The sequence below is a fragment of the Aquarana catesbeiana genome, linkage group LG03 (assembly GCF_042186555.1).
Source record: "Aquarana catesbeiana isolate 2022-GZ linkage group LG03, ASM4218655v1, whole genome shotgun sequence".
In the NCBI taxonomy this organism is placed as follows: domain Eukaryota; kingdom Metazoa; phylum Chordata; class Amphibia; order Anura; family Ranidae; genus Aquarana; species Aquarana catesbeiana.
This window is the reverse complement of record NC_133326.1, coordinates 744,508,266-744,524,723: the sequence shown is the minus strand read 5'-3', so window position 1 is coordinate 744,524,723 and position 16,458 is coordinate 744,508,266. Positions and strand designations below refer to the sequence as shown.

The window sequence follows — 16,458 nt, the reverse complement described above, 5'->3', positions numbered from 1 at the left end:
TCCCCTTCTTATCTCTGTACTGTACCCCGTCCCTCCCCTTCTTATCTCTGTACTGTACCCCGTCCCTCCCCCTCTTATCTCTGTACTGTACCCCGTCCCCCCTTCTTCTCTGTACTGTACCCCGTCCCCCCCTTCTTCTCTGTACTGTACCCCGTCCCCCCCTTCTTATCTCTGTACTGTACCCCGTCCCCCCCCTTCTTATCTCTGTACTGTACCCCGTCTCCCCTTCTTATCTCTGTACTGTACCCCGTCTCCCCTTCTTATCTCTGTACTGTACCCCGTCTCCCCTTCTTATCTCTGTACTGTACCCCGTCTCCCCCTTCTTATCTCTGTACTGTACCCCGTCCCCCCTTCTTATCTCTGTACTGTACCCCGTCTCCCCTTCTTATCTCTGTACTGTACCCCGTCTCCCCTTCTTATCTCTGTACTGTACCCCGTCTCCCCTTCTTATCTCTGTACTGTACCCCGTCTCCCCTTCTTATCTCTGTACTGTACCCCGTCTCCCCTTCTTATCTCTGTACTGTACCCCGTCTCCCCTTCTTATCGCTGTACTGTACCCCGTCTCCCCTTCTTATCTCTGTACTGTACCCCGTCTCCCCTTCTTATCTCTGTACTGTACCCCGTCTCCCCTTCTTATCGCTGTACTGTACCCCGTCTCCCCCTTCTTATCGCTGTACTGTACCCCGTCTCCCCTTATCGCTGTACTGTACCCCGTCTCCCCTTATCTCTGTACTGTACCCCGTCTCCCCTTCTTATCGCTGTACTGTACCCCGTCTCCCCTTCTTATCTCTGTACTGTACCCCGTCCCCCCTTCTTATCTCTGTACTGTACCCCGTCTCCCCTTCTTATCTCTGTACTGTACCCCGTCTCCCCTTCTTATCGCTGTACTGTACCCCGTCTCCCCTTCTTATCTCTGTACTGTACCCCGTCTCCCCTTCTTATCTCTGTACTGTACCCCGTCTCCCCTTCTTATCTCTGTACTGTACCCCGTCTCCCCCTTCTTATCTCTGTACTGTACCCCGTCTCCCCTTCTTATCTCTGTACTGTACCCCGTCTCCCCTTCTTATCGCTGTACTGTACCCCGTCTCCCCTTCTTATCTCTGTACTGTACCCCGTCTCCCCTTCTTATCGCTGTACTGTACCCCGTCTCCCCTTCTTATCGCTGTACTGTACCCCGTCTCCCCTTCTTATCTCTGTACTGTACCCCGTCTCCCCTTCTTATCTCTGTACTGTACCCCGTCTCCCCTTCTTATCTCTGTACTGTACCCCGTCTCCCCTTCTTATCTCTGTACTGTACCCCGTCTCCCCTTCTTATCTCTGTACTGTACCCCGTCTCCCCTTCTTATCTCTGTACTGTACCCCGTCTCCCCTTCTTATCTCTGTACTGTACCCCGTCTCCCCTTCTTATCTCTGTACTGTACCCCGTCTCCCCCTTCTTATCTCTGTACTGTACCCCGTCTCCCCCTTCTTATCTCTGTACTGTACCCCGTCTCCCCTTCTTATCGCTGTACTGTACCCCGTCTCCCCTTCTTATCTCTGTACTGTACCCCGTCTCCCCCTTCTTATCTCTGTACTGTACCCCGTCTCCCCCTTCTTATCTCTGTACTGTACCCCGTCTCCCCTTCTTATCGCTGTACTGTACCCCGTCTCCCCTTCTTATCTCTGTACTGTACCCCGTCTCCCCCTTCTTATCTCTGTACTGTACCCCGTCTCCCCCTTCTTATCTCTGTACTGTACCCCGTCTCCCCTTCTTATCGCTGTACTGTACCCCGTCTCCCCTTCTTATCTCTGTACTGTACCCCGTCTCCCCTTCTTATCTCTGTACTGTACCCCGTCTCCCCCTTCTTATCTCTGTACTGTACCCCGTCTCCCCCTTCTTATCTCTGTACTGTACCCCGTCTCCCCTTCTTATCTCTGTACTGTACCCCGTCTCCCCCTTCTTATCTCTGTACTGTACCCCGTCTCCCCCTTCTTATCTCTGTACTGTACCCCGTCTCCCCTTCTTATCTCTGTACTGTACCCCGTCTCCCCTTCTTATCTCTGTACTGTACCCCGTCTCCCCCTTCTTATCTCTGTACTGTACCCCGTCTCCCCCTTCTTATCTCTGTACTGTACCCCGTCTCCCCTTCTTATCGCTGTACTGTACCCCGTCTCCCCTTCTTATCTCTGTACTGTACCCCGTCTCCCCCTTCTTATCTCTGTACTGTACCCCGTCTCCCCTTCATATCGCTGTACTGTACCCCGTCTCCCCTTCTTATCTCTGTACTGTACCCCGTCTCCCCTTCTTATCTCTGTACTGTACCCCGTCTCCCCCTTCTTATCTCTGTACTGTACCCCGTCTCCCCTTCTTATCTCTGTACTGTACCCCGTCTCCCCTTCTTATCTCTGTACTGTACCCCGTCTCCCCTTCTTATCTCTGTACTGTACCCCGTCTCCCCTTCTTATCGCTGTACTGTACCCCATCTCCCCTTCTTATCGCTGTACTGTACCCCGTCTCCCCCTTCTTATCTCTGTACTGTACCCCGTCTCCCCTTCTTATCTCTGTACTGTACCCCGTCTCCCCTTCTTATCTCTGTACTGTACCCCGTCTCCCCTTCTTATCTCTGTACTGTACCCCGTCTCCCCTTCTTATCTCTGTACTGTACCCCGTCTCCCCTTCTTATCGCTGTACTGTACCCCATCTCCCCTTCTTATCGCTGTACTGTACCCCGTCTCCCCCTTCTTATCTCTGTACTGTAGCCCGTCTCCTCCTTCTTATCTCTGTACTGTACCCCGTCCCCCCCTTCTTATCTCTGTACTGTACCCCGTCTCCCCTTCTTATCTCTGTACTGTACCCCCTCTCCCCTTCTTATCTCTGTACTGTACCCCGTCCCTCCCCTTCTTATCTCTGTACTGTACCCCGTCTCCCCTTCTTATCTCTGTACTGTACCCCGTCCCTCCCCTTCTTATCTCTGTACTGTACCCCGTCTCCCCTTCTTATCGCTGTACTGTACCCCGTCTCCCCTTCTTATCTCTGTACTGTACCCCGTCTCCCCTTCTTATCGCTGTACTGTACCCCGTCTCCCCTTCTTATCGCTGTACTGTACCCCGTCTCCCCTTCTTATCGCTGTACTGTACCCCGTCTCCCCTTCTTATCGCTGTACTGTACCCCGTCTCCCCTTCTTATCGCTGTACTGTACCCCGTCTCCCCTTCTTATCGCTGTACTGTACCCCGTCTCCCCTTCTTATCGCTGTACTGTACCCCGTCTCCCCTTCTTATCGCTGTACTGTACCCCGTCTCCCCTTATCTCTGTACTGTACCCCGTCTCCCCTTATCTCTGTACTGTACCCCGTCTCCCCTTCTTATCTCTGTACTGTACCCCGTCCCCCCTTCTTATCTCTGTACTGTACCCCGTCTCCCCTTCTTATCTCTGTACTGTACCCCGTCTCCCCTTCTTATCTCTGTACTGTACCCCGTCTCCCCTTCTTATCTCTGTACTGTACCCCGTCCCTCCCCTTCTTATCTCTGTACTGTACCCCGTCTCCCCCTTCTTATCTCTGTACTGTACCCCGTCTCCCCTTCTTATCTCTGTACTGTACCCCGTCTCCCCTTCTTATCTCTGTACTGTACCCCGTCTCCCCTTCTTATCTCTGTACTGTACCCCGTCCCTCCCTTCTTATCTCTGTACTGTACCCCGTCTCCCCTTATCTCTGTACTGTACCCCGTCTCCCCTTCTTATCTCTGTACTGTACCCCGTCTCCCCTTCTTATCTCTGTACTGTACCCCGTCTCCCCTTCTTATCGCTGTACTGTACCCCGTCTCCCCTTCTTATCGCTGTACTGTACCCCGTCTCCCCTTCTTATCGCTGTACTGTACCCCGTCTCCCCTTCTTATCGCTGTACTGTACCCCGTCTCCCCTTCTTATCGCTGTACTGTACCCCGTCTCCCCTTCTTATCGCTGTACTGTACCCCGTCTCCCCTTCTTATCGCTGTACTGTACCCCGTCTCCCCTTCTTATCTCTGTACTGTACCCCGTCTCCCCCTTCTTATCTCTGTACTGTACCCCGTCTCCCCCTTCTTATCTCTGTACTGTACCCCGTCTCCCCTTCTTATCTCTGTACTGTACCCCGTCTCCCCTTCTTATCTCTGTACTGTACCCCGTCTCCCCTTCTTATCTCTGTACTGTACCCCGTCTCCCCTTCTTATCTCTGTACTGTACCCCGTCTCCCCTTATCTCTGTACTGTACCCCGTCTCCCCTTATCTCTGTACTGTACCCCCTCTCCCCTTATCTCTGTACTGTACCCCCTCTCCCCTTCTTATCTCTGTACTGTACCCCCTCTCCCCTTCTTATCTCTGTACTGTACCCCCTCTCCCCTTCTTATCTCTGTACTGTACCCCCTCTCCCCTTCTTATCTCTGTACTGTACCCCCTCTCCCCTTCTTATCTCTGTACTGTACCCCCTCTCCCCTTCTTATCTCTGTACTGTACCCCCTCTCCCCTTCTTATCTCTGTACTGTACCCCGTCTCCCCTTCTTATCTCTGTACTGTACCCCGTCTCCCCTTCTTATCTCTGTACTGTACCCCGTCTCCCCTTCTTATCTCTGTACTGTACCCCGTCTCCCCTTCTTATCTCTGTACTGTACCCCGTCTCCCCTTCTTATCTCTGTACTGTACCCCGTCCCTCCCCTTCTTATCTCTGTACTGTACCCCGTCCCTCCCCTTCTCTCTACTGACCCCTGGTGGTGTTGTGTCCACAGATCAGGTGAAGAAGAAGGTCCTAGTACTGGATTTAGATGAGACTCTCATCCACTCTCATCATGATGGCGTATTGAGGCCAACAGTCCGTCCAGGAACCCCCCCAGATTTTATATTAAAGGTAAGGACTGTGTATGGGGTCTGCATGTCATGCTATGTGCTGCCCCCCCATATCCTCACTAAACTCCCCTCCCCCATCTTATCTTCAGGTGGTTATAGATAAACACCCAGTCCGATTCTTTGTACATAAGAGGCCACATGTGGACTTCTTCCTGGAAGTGGTGAGTCCATCTATCATCTCTGTATACAGTCCTGGTATTGGGGTGGGGGGGAGGGGTCTGTGTGTGAGGGGCGGGTGAGGGGGAGTGGTCTGTGTGCGAGGGGTGGGTGGTCTTTGTACAGGGGGGGTGGAGGGTGCCGGAATCATATCGCCATAATATCCATGTTGATACATTTGTAACATAAACATACCGAGAGCCATGGCTCCGCCCCCGACTTGCTCCCTTCACACTGACGACCCCGGTGCCGGCTACAGCAGCCTGTCTCCAATTTAAGCCGCCAAAACTTCACTCTTCTTTCCATTTACTTCCGCCAAAAGATGAAAACTTCATTGATGAATGTGGTCACGGTAAGGGGAAGTCCCCCTATCCTTGTGTGCAACCCAGACGTTGTGAAACGCGTCGAGGATGGGTGGAGACGTTCATAGGCGCCGTTTTCATCTTTGGACGAATGAAATGGAAAGAAGAGGTAAGTTTTGACGTGCGGCTTATGTTTTACGTGATTCAGGTTGTTCCATTTTGCTACGTTTTTGCAATAAGCGGAAAATTATGAGCAGTTGTTTTTTGGGGGGGAGAAACCATGAGATCCTACGGGAAGATGTCCAAGCTGGGTCACCAGATCTTAGTGCGTTATTGTGGGCGGAGCTGTTGTCGTCCAATGAGAAGGTCAGATCATTATTGTGGGCGGAGCTGTTGTCGTCCAATGAGAAGGTCAGATCATTATTGGGGGCGGAGCTGTTGTCATCCAATGAGAAGGTCAGATCATTATTGGTGGCAGAGCTGTTGTCATCCAATGAGAAGGTCAGATCATTATTGGTGGCAGAGCTGTTGTCATCCAATGAGAAGGTCAGATCATTATTGGGGGCGGAGTTGTGGTGTTGTATACCACAGATGGGATGGTTGTCACCTTCTGGTGTATATCTCTGAGGTTCTTCAGGACAGACGTGCATTGAGTGATCTTCTGTATCTCCCCGCCCAGGTCAGTCAGTGGTACGAGCTGGTCGTCTTCACAGCCAGTATGGAGATATACGGTTCTGCCGTGGCCGATAAACTAGATAATAACAGAGGCATCCTACAAAGGCGTTTCTACAGACAGGTGAGCAGAGCGTCTCCTCTGTTTTTCGGGGAGAGCACACCTCTACGTTACCCATAGACCTGAGACATCCCCTAACCGGGAAAAGCATGCTACCTATAGATTGTTCTATACAATTGTACTCCCCTCCTCCATCCACTCACCATGTACAGGGTTCTTCTGGTGTCTCTATGACTTGCTGCATTGTTAGCCCCTCCTCCCCTCTGTTTTTCCTTGTCCTGATTGGTCCTCTCTCTCTCCCGGCAGCACTGCACGCTAGAGTTGGGCAGTTACATTAAGGACCTCTCTGTGGTCCACAATGATTTGTCCAGCGTAGTCATCCTGGACAACTCTCCGGGAGCGTACAGGAGTCACCCAGGTAAGTGGCCTCACGTAGATAACACCCCTCCCTGTATGGTGCTGGCCTTCTGGAAATCTTCATCTCATCAGACGTGTTGAACTTTGACCTGCAGATAATGCGATTCCTATCAAGTCCTGGTTCAGTGACCCCAGCGACACCGCGCTCCTCAACCTGCTTCCCATGCTGGACGCTTTGAGGTAGGTGACTGGAACTTCCCAACCATGCTTCCTTTACATTGGCCGCGTATGTGATGTCACTGGACTGACCTAACAACACCTCTTCATTTACTGTATTGGTCCTATGTGATCACATGACAGGACCACATGGCCAGCCTTGTGTTGGGGGGGGGGGGGGGGCATTGTCCTTCATCTACTATTGGTGGGAGGTGACCACTTGTTTCGATGCATGGCATATCCTGACCCCAGAGTAGACTGTATGGATGACACATCGTCCTCCATCTGACCATCAGTCTACTCTGGGGTCAGGATATGCCATGCATCGAAACAAGTGGTCACCTCCCACCAATAGTAGATGAAGGACAATGCCCCCCCCCCCCCCCCCCCCAAATACCATCTACTCAGGATATACCATGCATCGAAACAAGCGGTCACCCTCTGATGGTCAGATGGAGGACGATGTGTCATCCATACAGAGGGTGACCGCTTGTTTCGATGCATGGTATATCCTGAGTAGATGGTATTTGGGGGGGGGGGGGGCATTGTCCTTCATCTACTATTGGTGGGAGGTGACCACTTGTTTCGATGCATGGTATATCCTGACCCCAGAGTAGACAGCATGGGGGACACATCGTCCTCCATCTGTGGGAGGTGACCACTTGTTACAGTGCATGGCATATCCTGACCCCAGAGTAGATGGTATGGGTAGGGGGGTGCACATTGTCCTTCATCTCTTACCATTGGTAGGAGATGACCACTTGTTCTGATGCATGACATATCCTGGCCCCAGAGTAGATGGTATGGGGGGGACACATCGTCCTCCATCTCTTACTATCGGTGGGAGGTGACCACTTGTTTCATTGCATGGCATAGCCTGACCCCAGAATAAACTGTATGGGGGCCACATCGTCCTCCATCTCTGACCATCGATGGAGGGTGACCACTTGTTTTGATGTATGACAAATCCTGACCCCAGAGTAGTTGGTATGGGGGTCACATTGTACTCCATCTCTGACCATCTGTGGGAGGTGACCATTTGTTTTGATGCATGACAAATCCTGACCCCAGAGTAGATGGTATGGGTGGGGGGGTGGGGTACACTTTGTCCTCCATTTCTGACCATTGATGGGAGGTGACCACTTGTTTTGATGCATGGCATATCCTGACCCCAGAGTAGACAGTATGGGGGACACATCATCCTCCATCTCTGACCATCGGTGGGAGGTGACCACTTTCGATGCATGACATATCCTGACCCCAGAGTAGACAGTATGGGGGGGTACACTTTGTCCTCCATCTCTGACCATCGGTGGGAGGTAACCACTTGTTTTGATGCATGACATATCCTCACCCCAGAGTAGACAGTATGGGGGGGTACACTTTGTCCTCCATCTCTGACCATCGGTGGGAGGTGACCACTTTCGATGCATGACATATCCTGACCCCAGAGTAGACAGTATGGGGGGGTACACTTTGTCCTCCATCTCTGACCATCGGTGGGAGGTGACCACTTTCGATGCATGACATATCCTGACCCCAGAGTAGACAGTATGGGGGGGGTACACTTTGTCCTCCATCTCTGACCATCGGTGGGAGGTGACCACTTGTTTCGATGCATGGCATATCCTGACCCCAGAGTAGACAGTATGGGGGACACATCGTCCTCCATCTCTGACCATCGGTGGGAGGTAACCACTTGTTTCGATGCATGACATATCCTCACCCCAGAGTAGACAGTATGGGGGACACATCGTCCTCCATCTCTGACCATCGGTGGGAGGTAACCACTTGTTTCGATGCATGACATATCCTCACCCCAGAGTAGACAGTATGGGGTGAGAAACTTTGTCCTCCATCTCTGACCATCGGTGGGAGGTGACCACTTTCGATGCATGACATATCCTGACCCCAGAGTAGACAGTATGGGGGGGGTACACTTTGTCCTCCATCTCTGACCATCGGTGGGAGGTGACCACTTGTTTCGATGCATGGCATATCCTGACCCCAGAGTAGACAGTATGGGGGACACACTGTCCTCCATCTCTGACCATCGGTGGGAGGTAACCACTTGTTTCGATGCTTGACATATCCTCACCCCAGAGTAGACAGTATGGGGGACACATCGTCCTCCATCTCTGACCATCGGTGGGAGGTAACCACTTGTTTCGATGCTTGACATATCCTCACCCCAGAGTAGACTGTATGGATGACACATCGTCCTCCATCTCTGACCATCGGTGGGAGGTGACCACTTGTTTCGATGCATGGCATATCCTGACCCCAGAGTAGACAGTATGGGGGACACATCGTCCTCCATCTCTGACCATCGGTGGGAGGTGACCACTTGTTTCGATGCATGACATATCTTCACCCCAGAGTAGACAGTATGGGGGACACATCGTCCTCCATCTCTGACCATCGGTGGGAGGTAACCACTTGTTTCGATGCATGACATATCCTCACCCCAGAGTAGACAGTATGGGGGACACATCGTCCTCCATCTCTGACCATCGGTGGGAGGTAACCACTTGTTTCGATGCATGACATATCCTGACCCCAGAGTAGACAGTATGGGGGACACATCGTCCTCCATCTCTGACCATCGGTGGGAGGTAACCACTTGTTTCGATGCATGACATATCCTCACCCCAGAGTAGACAGTATGGGGGGGGTACACTTTGTCCTCCATCTCTGACCATCGGTGAGAGGTAACCACTTGTTTCGATGCATGACATATCCTGACCCCAGAGTAGACAGTATGGGGGAGACATCGTCCTCCATCGGTGAATGGGGTCAGAATAGGTGCGTTGACACAAGTTGTCAGAGTAGAGAGTATGGTGGACTCCACCGCCTCCATCATGTCTTTGTTTTGTTGCTATTGTTTTCTCATCTTGCGTTTGTTGAATGATCCAACTTTATTAATCGCATACACTAACATTCCTCTTCTCTTTCCATTTTCAGGTTTACAGCCGATGTCCGCTCTGTTCTAAGCCGTAACCTTCACCAGCATCGACTGTGGTGACATTGAGCCCACCCCCCCCCCGCGATCCCCCGTTCATCACCTCCCTTCCTCCGCCTTATTCCTGCTCCCCATCTACAGACAGAGACTGTACACCCACCCTCCGAGGAAGGAAGATGCTGACCCATCCCCCGGCCCCCCTTCTCTACCTCTAGGACTCTTATCACGGGGGGAGAGTGGTGACCATGAACTCTATGAATTCCCTCCCCCCGCCCCTTTTTTTCAGGGGCTGGTGCGTGCGTGGGGAGACACGGAGTCTGGTTTTTAATTGTAGACTTTCTTGTATAAAGAGAATTATTTCAAACTGTGTTTGCTGATTGTGTGTACATCCCTAGGTGTGTGCGGGTCGTGGAGGCACATGAGGCGGAGCCTCCAATTTTCCCGTACATTGCTGAGCTGTCTTCTTAATCAATCACGGGTCTGCAAGTCTCAAACAATCTAGACTGCAGTCCTGTGATGTGCACTGTACGGGCAGCGTTTGGACCTCACTGTACAAGTTCAAAGCATTTTATTTCTCATAGTGAGGAAGGGTGAGGGCCTTGGATGGGTTTATACTGCTGCCTACAGGAGGACTGGACACTGGCCCAATATAACTCCTCCTCTACCATGCAGGCTTCAGTTTTTTTTTGCTAGTGTCCCAGAAGCTCTGCTGTAACAGTCTTTTTGTTTCCTTCATCTGGTAGAAATTAGGACGGGGAGGTCTCTTTCGCCCAGATTTTGGTCCTCACTTGGTGGCTATGGCCGGAGCCCCCGATGTGCCTGTGAAGGCTCACTTGGTGGGTATGACCGGAGCTCCTGATTTTGCCTGTGAAGGCTCACTTGGTGGCTATGGCCGGAGCCCCCGATGTGCCTGTGAAGGCTCACTTGGTGGCTATGGCCGGAGCCCCCGATGTGCCTGTGAAGGCTCACTTGGTGGGCACGACCGGAGCTCCCGATTTTTGCCTGTGAAGGCTCACTTGGTGGGCATGACCGAAGCTCTCGATGTGCCTGTGAAGGCTCACTTGGTGGGTATGACCGGAGCTCCCGATGTGCCTGTGAAGGCTCACTTGGTGGCTATGGCCGGAGCCCCCGATGTGCCTGTGAAGGCTCACTTGGTGGGCACGACCGGAGCCCCCGATGTGCCTGTGAAGGCTCACTTGGTGGCTATGGCCGGAGCCTCTGATGTGCCTGTGAAGGCTCACTTGGTGGGCACGACCGGAGCTCCCGATGTGCCTGTGAAGGCTCACTTGGTGGGCACGGCCGGAGATCCCGATGTGCCTGTGAAGGCTCACTTGGTGGGCACGACCGGAGCTCCCGATGTGCCTGTGAAGGCTCACTTGGTGGCTATGGCCGGAGCCCCCGATGTGCCTGTGAAGGCTCACTTGGTGGGTATGACCGGAGCTCCTGATTTTGCCTGTGAAGGCTCACTTGGTGGCTATGGCCGGAGCCCCCGATGTGCCTGTGAAGGCTCACTTGGTGGCTATGACCGGAGCCCCCGATGTGCCTGTGAAGGCTCACTTGGTGGGTATGACCGGAGCTCCTGATTTTGCCTGTGAAGGCTCACTTGGTGGCTATGGCCGGAGCCCCCGATGTGCCTGTGAAGGCTCACTTGGTGGCTATGGCCGGAGCCCCCGATGTGCCTGTGAAGGCTCACTTGGTGGGCACGACCGGAGCTCCCGATTTTTGCCTGTGAAGGCTCACTTGGTGGGCATGACCGAAGCTCTCGATGTGCCTGTGAAGGCTCACTTGGTGGGCACGACTGGAGCTCCCGATGTGCCTGTGAAGGCTCACTTGGTGGGCACGACTGGAGCTCCCGATGTGCCTGTGAAGGCTCACTTGGTGGGTATGACCGGAGCTCCCGATGTGCCTGTGAAGGCTCACTTGGTGGGCACGACCGGAGCTCCCGATGTGCCTGTGAAGGCTCACTTGGTGGCTATGGCCGGAGCCTCTGATGTGCCTGTGAAGGCTCACTTGGTGGCTATGGCCGGAGCCTCTGATGTGCCTGTGAAGGCTCACTTGGTGGCTATGGCCGGAGCCTCTGATGTGCCTGTGAAGGCTCACTTGGTGGGCACGACCGGAGCTCCCGATGTGCCTGTGAAGGCTCACATAAAAAATGATGCCCCCCGATGTAGATCCATCGTCAATCACGGCGCCTTGTTGCACCGCTGGACCCGAAGGGAAAAAAAATTGGTCCGTCCACAACGAAGGCTGGGGGTGATGTCACTGACCCAGGATGCATCGGTCGGTGATGTCACAAGGGAGGCAGTGTCACCAGGTCATCCCGCCCCTTAACAATTTAAGAACTGTCAAACGGCTTTTTTTTTTTTTTTTTTTTTTTTTTTTTTTTTGGGTCCAGTGGTGCCGCAGGTGTCGTGATGATGGATCTACATCGGGGGAAATTATCAATCCTGTCTATTTTTGACACACTTTTTTGGTGAATGGGTGGGGGATCTGGGGGGCCCCCTTATTAAAGGCGGATTCCAATAACACCACTGCCCATGGTTGTCAGGAAGAGGCCCTTGGCTCGGATAAGGGTTTGGTACGGAATTTGGGGGGGAACTCCGTTTCTTGTTTTTAATTATGTCATTGGAATCCCCGTAAAATTCACACCAGACCTGAAGGACCCCTATGCCCTTTTTTAACCACTTCCATATCGGGCCTATTCTGGAACTTCTCTCCTACATGTAAAAATCACCTCCTTTTTTCTTTTTTGCTAGGAAATGACCCAGAACCCCCAATCATTATATATGTGTTTTTTTGTTTTATTTTTAGCAGACACCCTAGGGAATAAAATGGCAGTCATTGCAACTTTTTATGTCGCACAATATTTGCGCAACAATTTTTCAAACACGTGTGTTTTTTTGTTGTTTTTTTTTTGTAAAAAAAAAAAAGTTTAATGAAAATAACAAAACAGTAAAGTTAGCCCAATTTTTTTTGAATATTGTAAAAGATGATGTTACGCCAAGTAAATACCTAACATGTCACACTTTAAATTTACGCAAAACTTTGGTACTTAAAAATCTCCATAGGCGGCGCTTTAAATTTTTTTTATAGGTTACATGTTTAGAGTTACAAAGGAGGTCTAGTGCTAGAATTATTGCTCTCGCTCTAACGCGCGTGACGATACCTCACATGTGTGATTTGAGTGGCGTTTACATATGAATGTATAATATAATATGGCACGAATTGCGCGTGCTTCTCTGCGCGAGCACACGGGGACGGGGGCGCTTTAAAAAAAAAAGTTTTGTTTTTTTACTCTTTTTCTCTTTCCATTTTTTTTTTTTAATCGCTTTTATTCCTATTACAAGGAATGTAAACATCCTTTGTAATAGGAATATGGCATGACAGGTCCTCTTTATGGAGAGATGTGGGGTCTCTCCTCCCAGGCTGGAAAAATTAAGATAAAAAAAAATTGACAGATCTCTTTTGTTCCAGCTGAGATCTGGGCTTTGTTTACTTCCGTGGCCCGGATGTGACCTCATAACATCGTGCCCGGGCCTCTGACGGTCAGAGAGACGACTGCGAACAATCTGGTCTCTGGAAATCTCTATGATCGTCAGGCGGCGGTGGATTCTTTCTCTGGGTCCCCGATCGCACAGCGAAACACCGGAGGGAGGGGGGGGGGAATGTCTCCTCCAGCTGCCTGTTAGACCGATCAAGTGGCCGAACTAACGCCACGATTGTTCTTACGGTGCACAGAATTTCCGGCTGAAAAAGATATCTGAATGATGCCTGCAGCTGCTGCATCCATCATTCAGATATCTCCACTCAGTCAGTGATGTGATTGGGCTGGAGGTGGTTAAATATTTTGTATTGCCAGAAATTTAAATGTTGTTTTTTTGTGTATAAATGTCAGTTTTGCTGCAGCAGGTTCTATACATAGTACAGATGCACCACTTTACAGGCAGACTAAGGGGACCCCCCCCCCCGGCACAATATTTAAAGGAATGTTTCATTCTTTTGCTTCACTTTAAGCATTATTAAAATCACTGCTCCTGTAAACCTTTTTTTTAAACCTTTTTTGCATTGATTCATGTCCCTTGGGGCAGGACCTGGGCCCTCATACCCCTTTTTATGGCCAATAACTTGCATACAAGACTTTAAAATGGGGACTTTTGATTTTGCAAATTCAGGCCCCATATACTTCAATGGGGTTCAGGTCTGAACTTTTGCGATGTTCAAGAGTTCTGGTGTGAACTGAACCGGGGGTTGTTCAGCCCAACTTTATTAGTGAATATGGCCTGAGCTTCCGATGTGCCTGTGAAGGCTCACAGGGTGAGTATGGCCGAAGCTTCTGATGTGTCTGAAGGTGCATTTGGTGAGTATGGCCAGTTCGATGGACAAAGTGGCATCTTCATCACCATTTGCATCTCTGGTGCCTTTTCAAATTTCCCCCACCACATTGAGGGTTAAGGCTGAGGGAGCAAGCGCTTGTGCCATCAGCTAAGTGGAGTTCTGCATGTGTATGCTCTGCACTCCTTCCCACCATTCAGCTTGAAGGAAGCACTAACCAGCTGCTGCTCCTGAAGCACCACATGAATCTCCAACCTGTGTCTGCATGCAGTGACCTGGAACCCTTAGACTACCTGAAACCCTCATTAGCACCAGCTGTCGGCCTCTGGGAGGTCTGGAGGACTTCCTTCAAACTGGACCCTAGTAGTTTGGCACAATGTTTTCCCAAAGACGTAAAGAGAACAGTTCTACTCCCATACGTGACCTTCGCCCATACTTGTGGTTGAGAGGGGGGTGTTTACCTCGTATTCCCAGATAGGACTAACACCTGTATTCTGGAACCTTGAGACTCTTTTGGACTTCCTAGTTACTGGAGAAATCTTCCCGCGGAGGGTCTAATCATTCTTCATCCCCTGCAGAGTCTGGCCCTCCAGACCGATAATACCAACCAGGCCTGTAGCTCCTTTTTACCATTTTTGATCCCAGCAGTCTGTCTCCGGATTGAATTTCTGGGTGACCATCGTCTCCTGCATGTGCTTCAGATGTTCAGGGGTTTTGCACCTGGAGTTACCACCTGCTGGTACAGTCCTTGGGTCCTTTAAAGCTCCTACTGCTGCAAAGACCTTTCCACTTCACCTGCTATTGGAGTCATTCCTCTATGCAGATTGGAAACACCCTTAAGGGTCTGGGGCCCAACTGACAGTGTGGCTAAGCATTTCCCCTTTCTGAAGAAGTTCTTTGTTATTCGGTGATAACATACTGTAGTTGATGGTAAGCTCACTTTTTGGGACTAAGGGGGACTCCACTGACAGTTGAATAACCTCCTTTAGATCCCAGTTTGAACTGACAAATTTGGTCCTCCTTCCAGTGTTGGCAGTCACCTCAATCTGTTAAACTGTCTTAGAACAGGTAGAGTCTATTAAAGAGGTTTCGTTCGCAGGCCCTGGTCTGGAGCTAGTTGCTTTGGTTGTGACAGCTGGTCTTGCATGGGATTGATGTCTGTACAGATGTGTAGGGTGCTCTGGTGATTGTGCATGGAATGCTGGTAAGATATCTAAGAAACATCTGGCTCGCTTGGCCTTCAACGGCGGCATTTCTTTGGATTTTCTATTTTCATAGTTAATGACATCACCACAGGTGGCCAGAGTGTTCTCAGCCTCCAGTGCGAGAGATTTGTAGAAGAGTTGGAGGAACCCCTTTCCTTTATCACTTTCATCTAGTTTTACTTATAGTCCTTGAGAGCTTAACTTCCACTCAGGCCATAGGGCCGGAAGCCAGAGGTCGGCTAACCTCTCCTATTAGCCTTCTACATGAAGGTACACTTCCACTTCTACACATTGGGGGCTGAGTGTACATCTAGATGGATCATCAGATAGTTTGCCTCCCCAGGATTTGGGCGTCCATGACCCCCATTTTTTTAGCTTGTTGGTTCCTTCTTTGTAAGTGACATTTCTGCTCATCATCCCCCTCTTTGTGCTCCTGCGCTTAACAATGTGTCTTCCCAGGACATCTTGGGTTCCCCTGTTCCAATGCAGGTGTAAACTCGGCATAGGGAGTTGTAATCCATTCCGGAATTGCATCCCAATTTTACATCCTCAGATTTTATTTAACCCCTCATGGTAATTGGTTCCCCTCAGCATACCCCCTCTCTAGAGGGTCCCCCTGATTTACAGTGTTAGCCAGGACTTCCTTCTGTAACCTTTCTTATGAAGAAGTTTCTTACATGACTCATCAGTCAGTTTAGGAACTCCACTTGCAGGGGTGTCCCCCATACCTGAGGCTCATTCCTGGTCCCTCTATATCATTTTGTGCCTGTTTTTTTGGAGTAGGGCCCTTGTGAGGCCTTTGTGGAACCTGACCCTTTTTTTGTGGCTGATCTGCAACCTATTGTGAAATTTTCTCCAGCTCCCTCCATGCAGGACCAGGGCAGGTCAAAGGGCCCATCCCTGAGACCACTAGAGCCATGTAGACTTCTCTGTCATTCTGGCTGTGTTAGGGGAGGAGTGTTGCTTGTGCTCCTGTTCTGTTCTTCTGATGATCATGTGCTCCAAGTCGGGGCAGAGGTACATATTAACACTAAGGCTCCATTCACATTCATGCGTCTTGTCGTACGACTTTGGACACTAAAGTCACATGACAAGTCACACCCCATGTTTTTCATTGACAACCGTTCATATATGTGTGATTTAAAAAGTTCCTGCACTACTTTGGTCCAACTTAAGTGCCATAGACTGCAATGTAATCCCATAAAAGTCACATGAAAGTCACACCTGTATGTTATACAAGCGACAGTTGTCCATTATCATTGTTTAAAGCTAAAGTCCCATCTAAGTCGCTCTCATCCAAAGTTGCACAACTTTGGAGTCTTACAAGTGTGAATGGAGT

General features: G+C 50.7%; 1 protein-coding gene across 2 annotated transcripts; it reads left to right on the top strand.

Moving 5' to 3' along the window:
• Positions 1-4,738: 4,738 nt before the first annotated feature.
• On the top strand, positions 4,739-9,946 carry CTDNEP1 (CTD nuclear envelope phosphatase 1; the record flags this gene model as incomplete). Of its 2 annotated transcripts, XM_073623508.1 has the most annotated exon segments (6): positions 4,739-4,857; positions 4,946-5,017; positions 5,994-6,110; positions 6,354-6,465; positions 6,560-6,644; positions 9,585-9,946. In XM_073623508.1, coding segments are annotated over 6 exon segments (566 nt in total), but the record flags the coding sequence as incomplete, so codon positions are not given.
• Between the last annotated feature and the right edge of the window lie 6,512 nt (positions 9,947-16,458).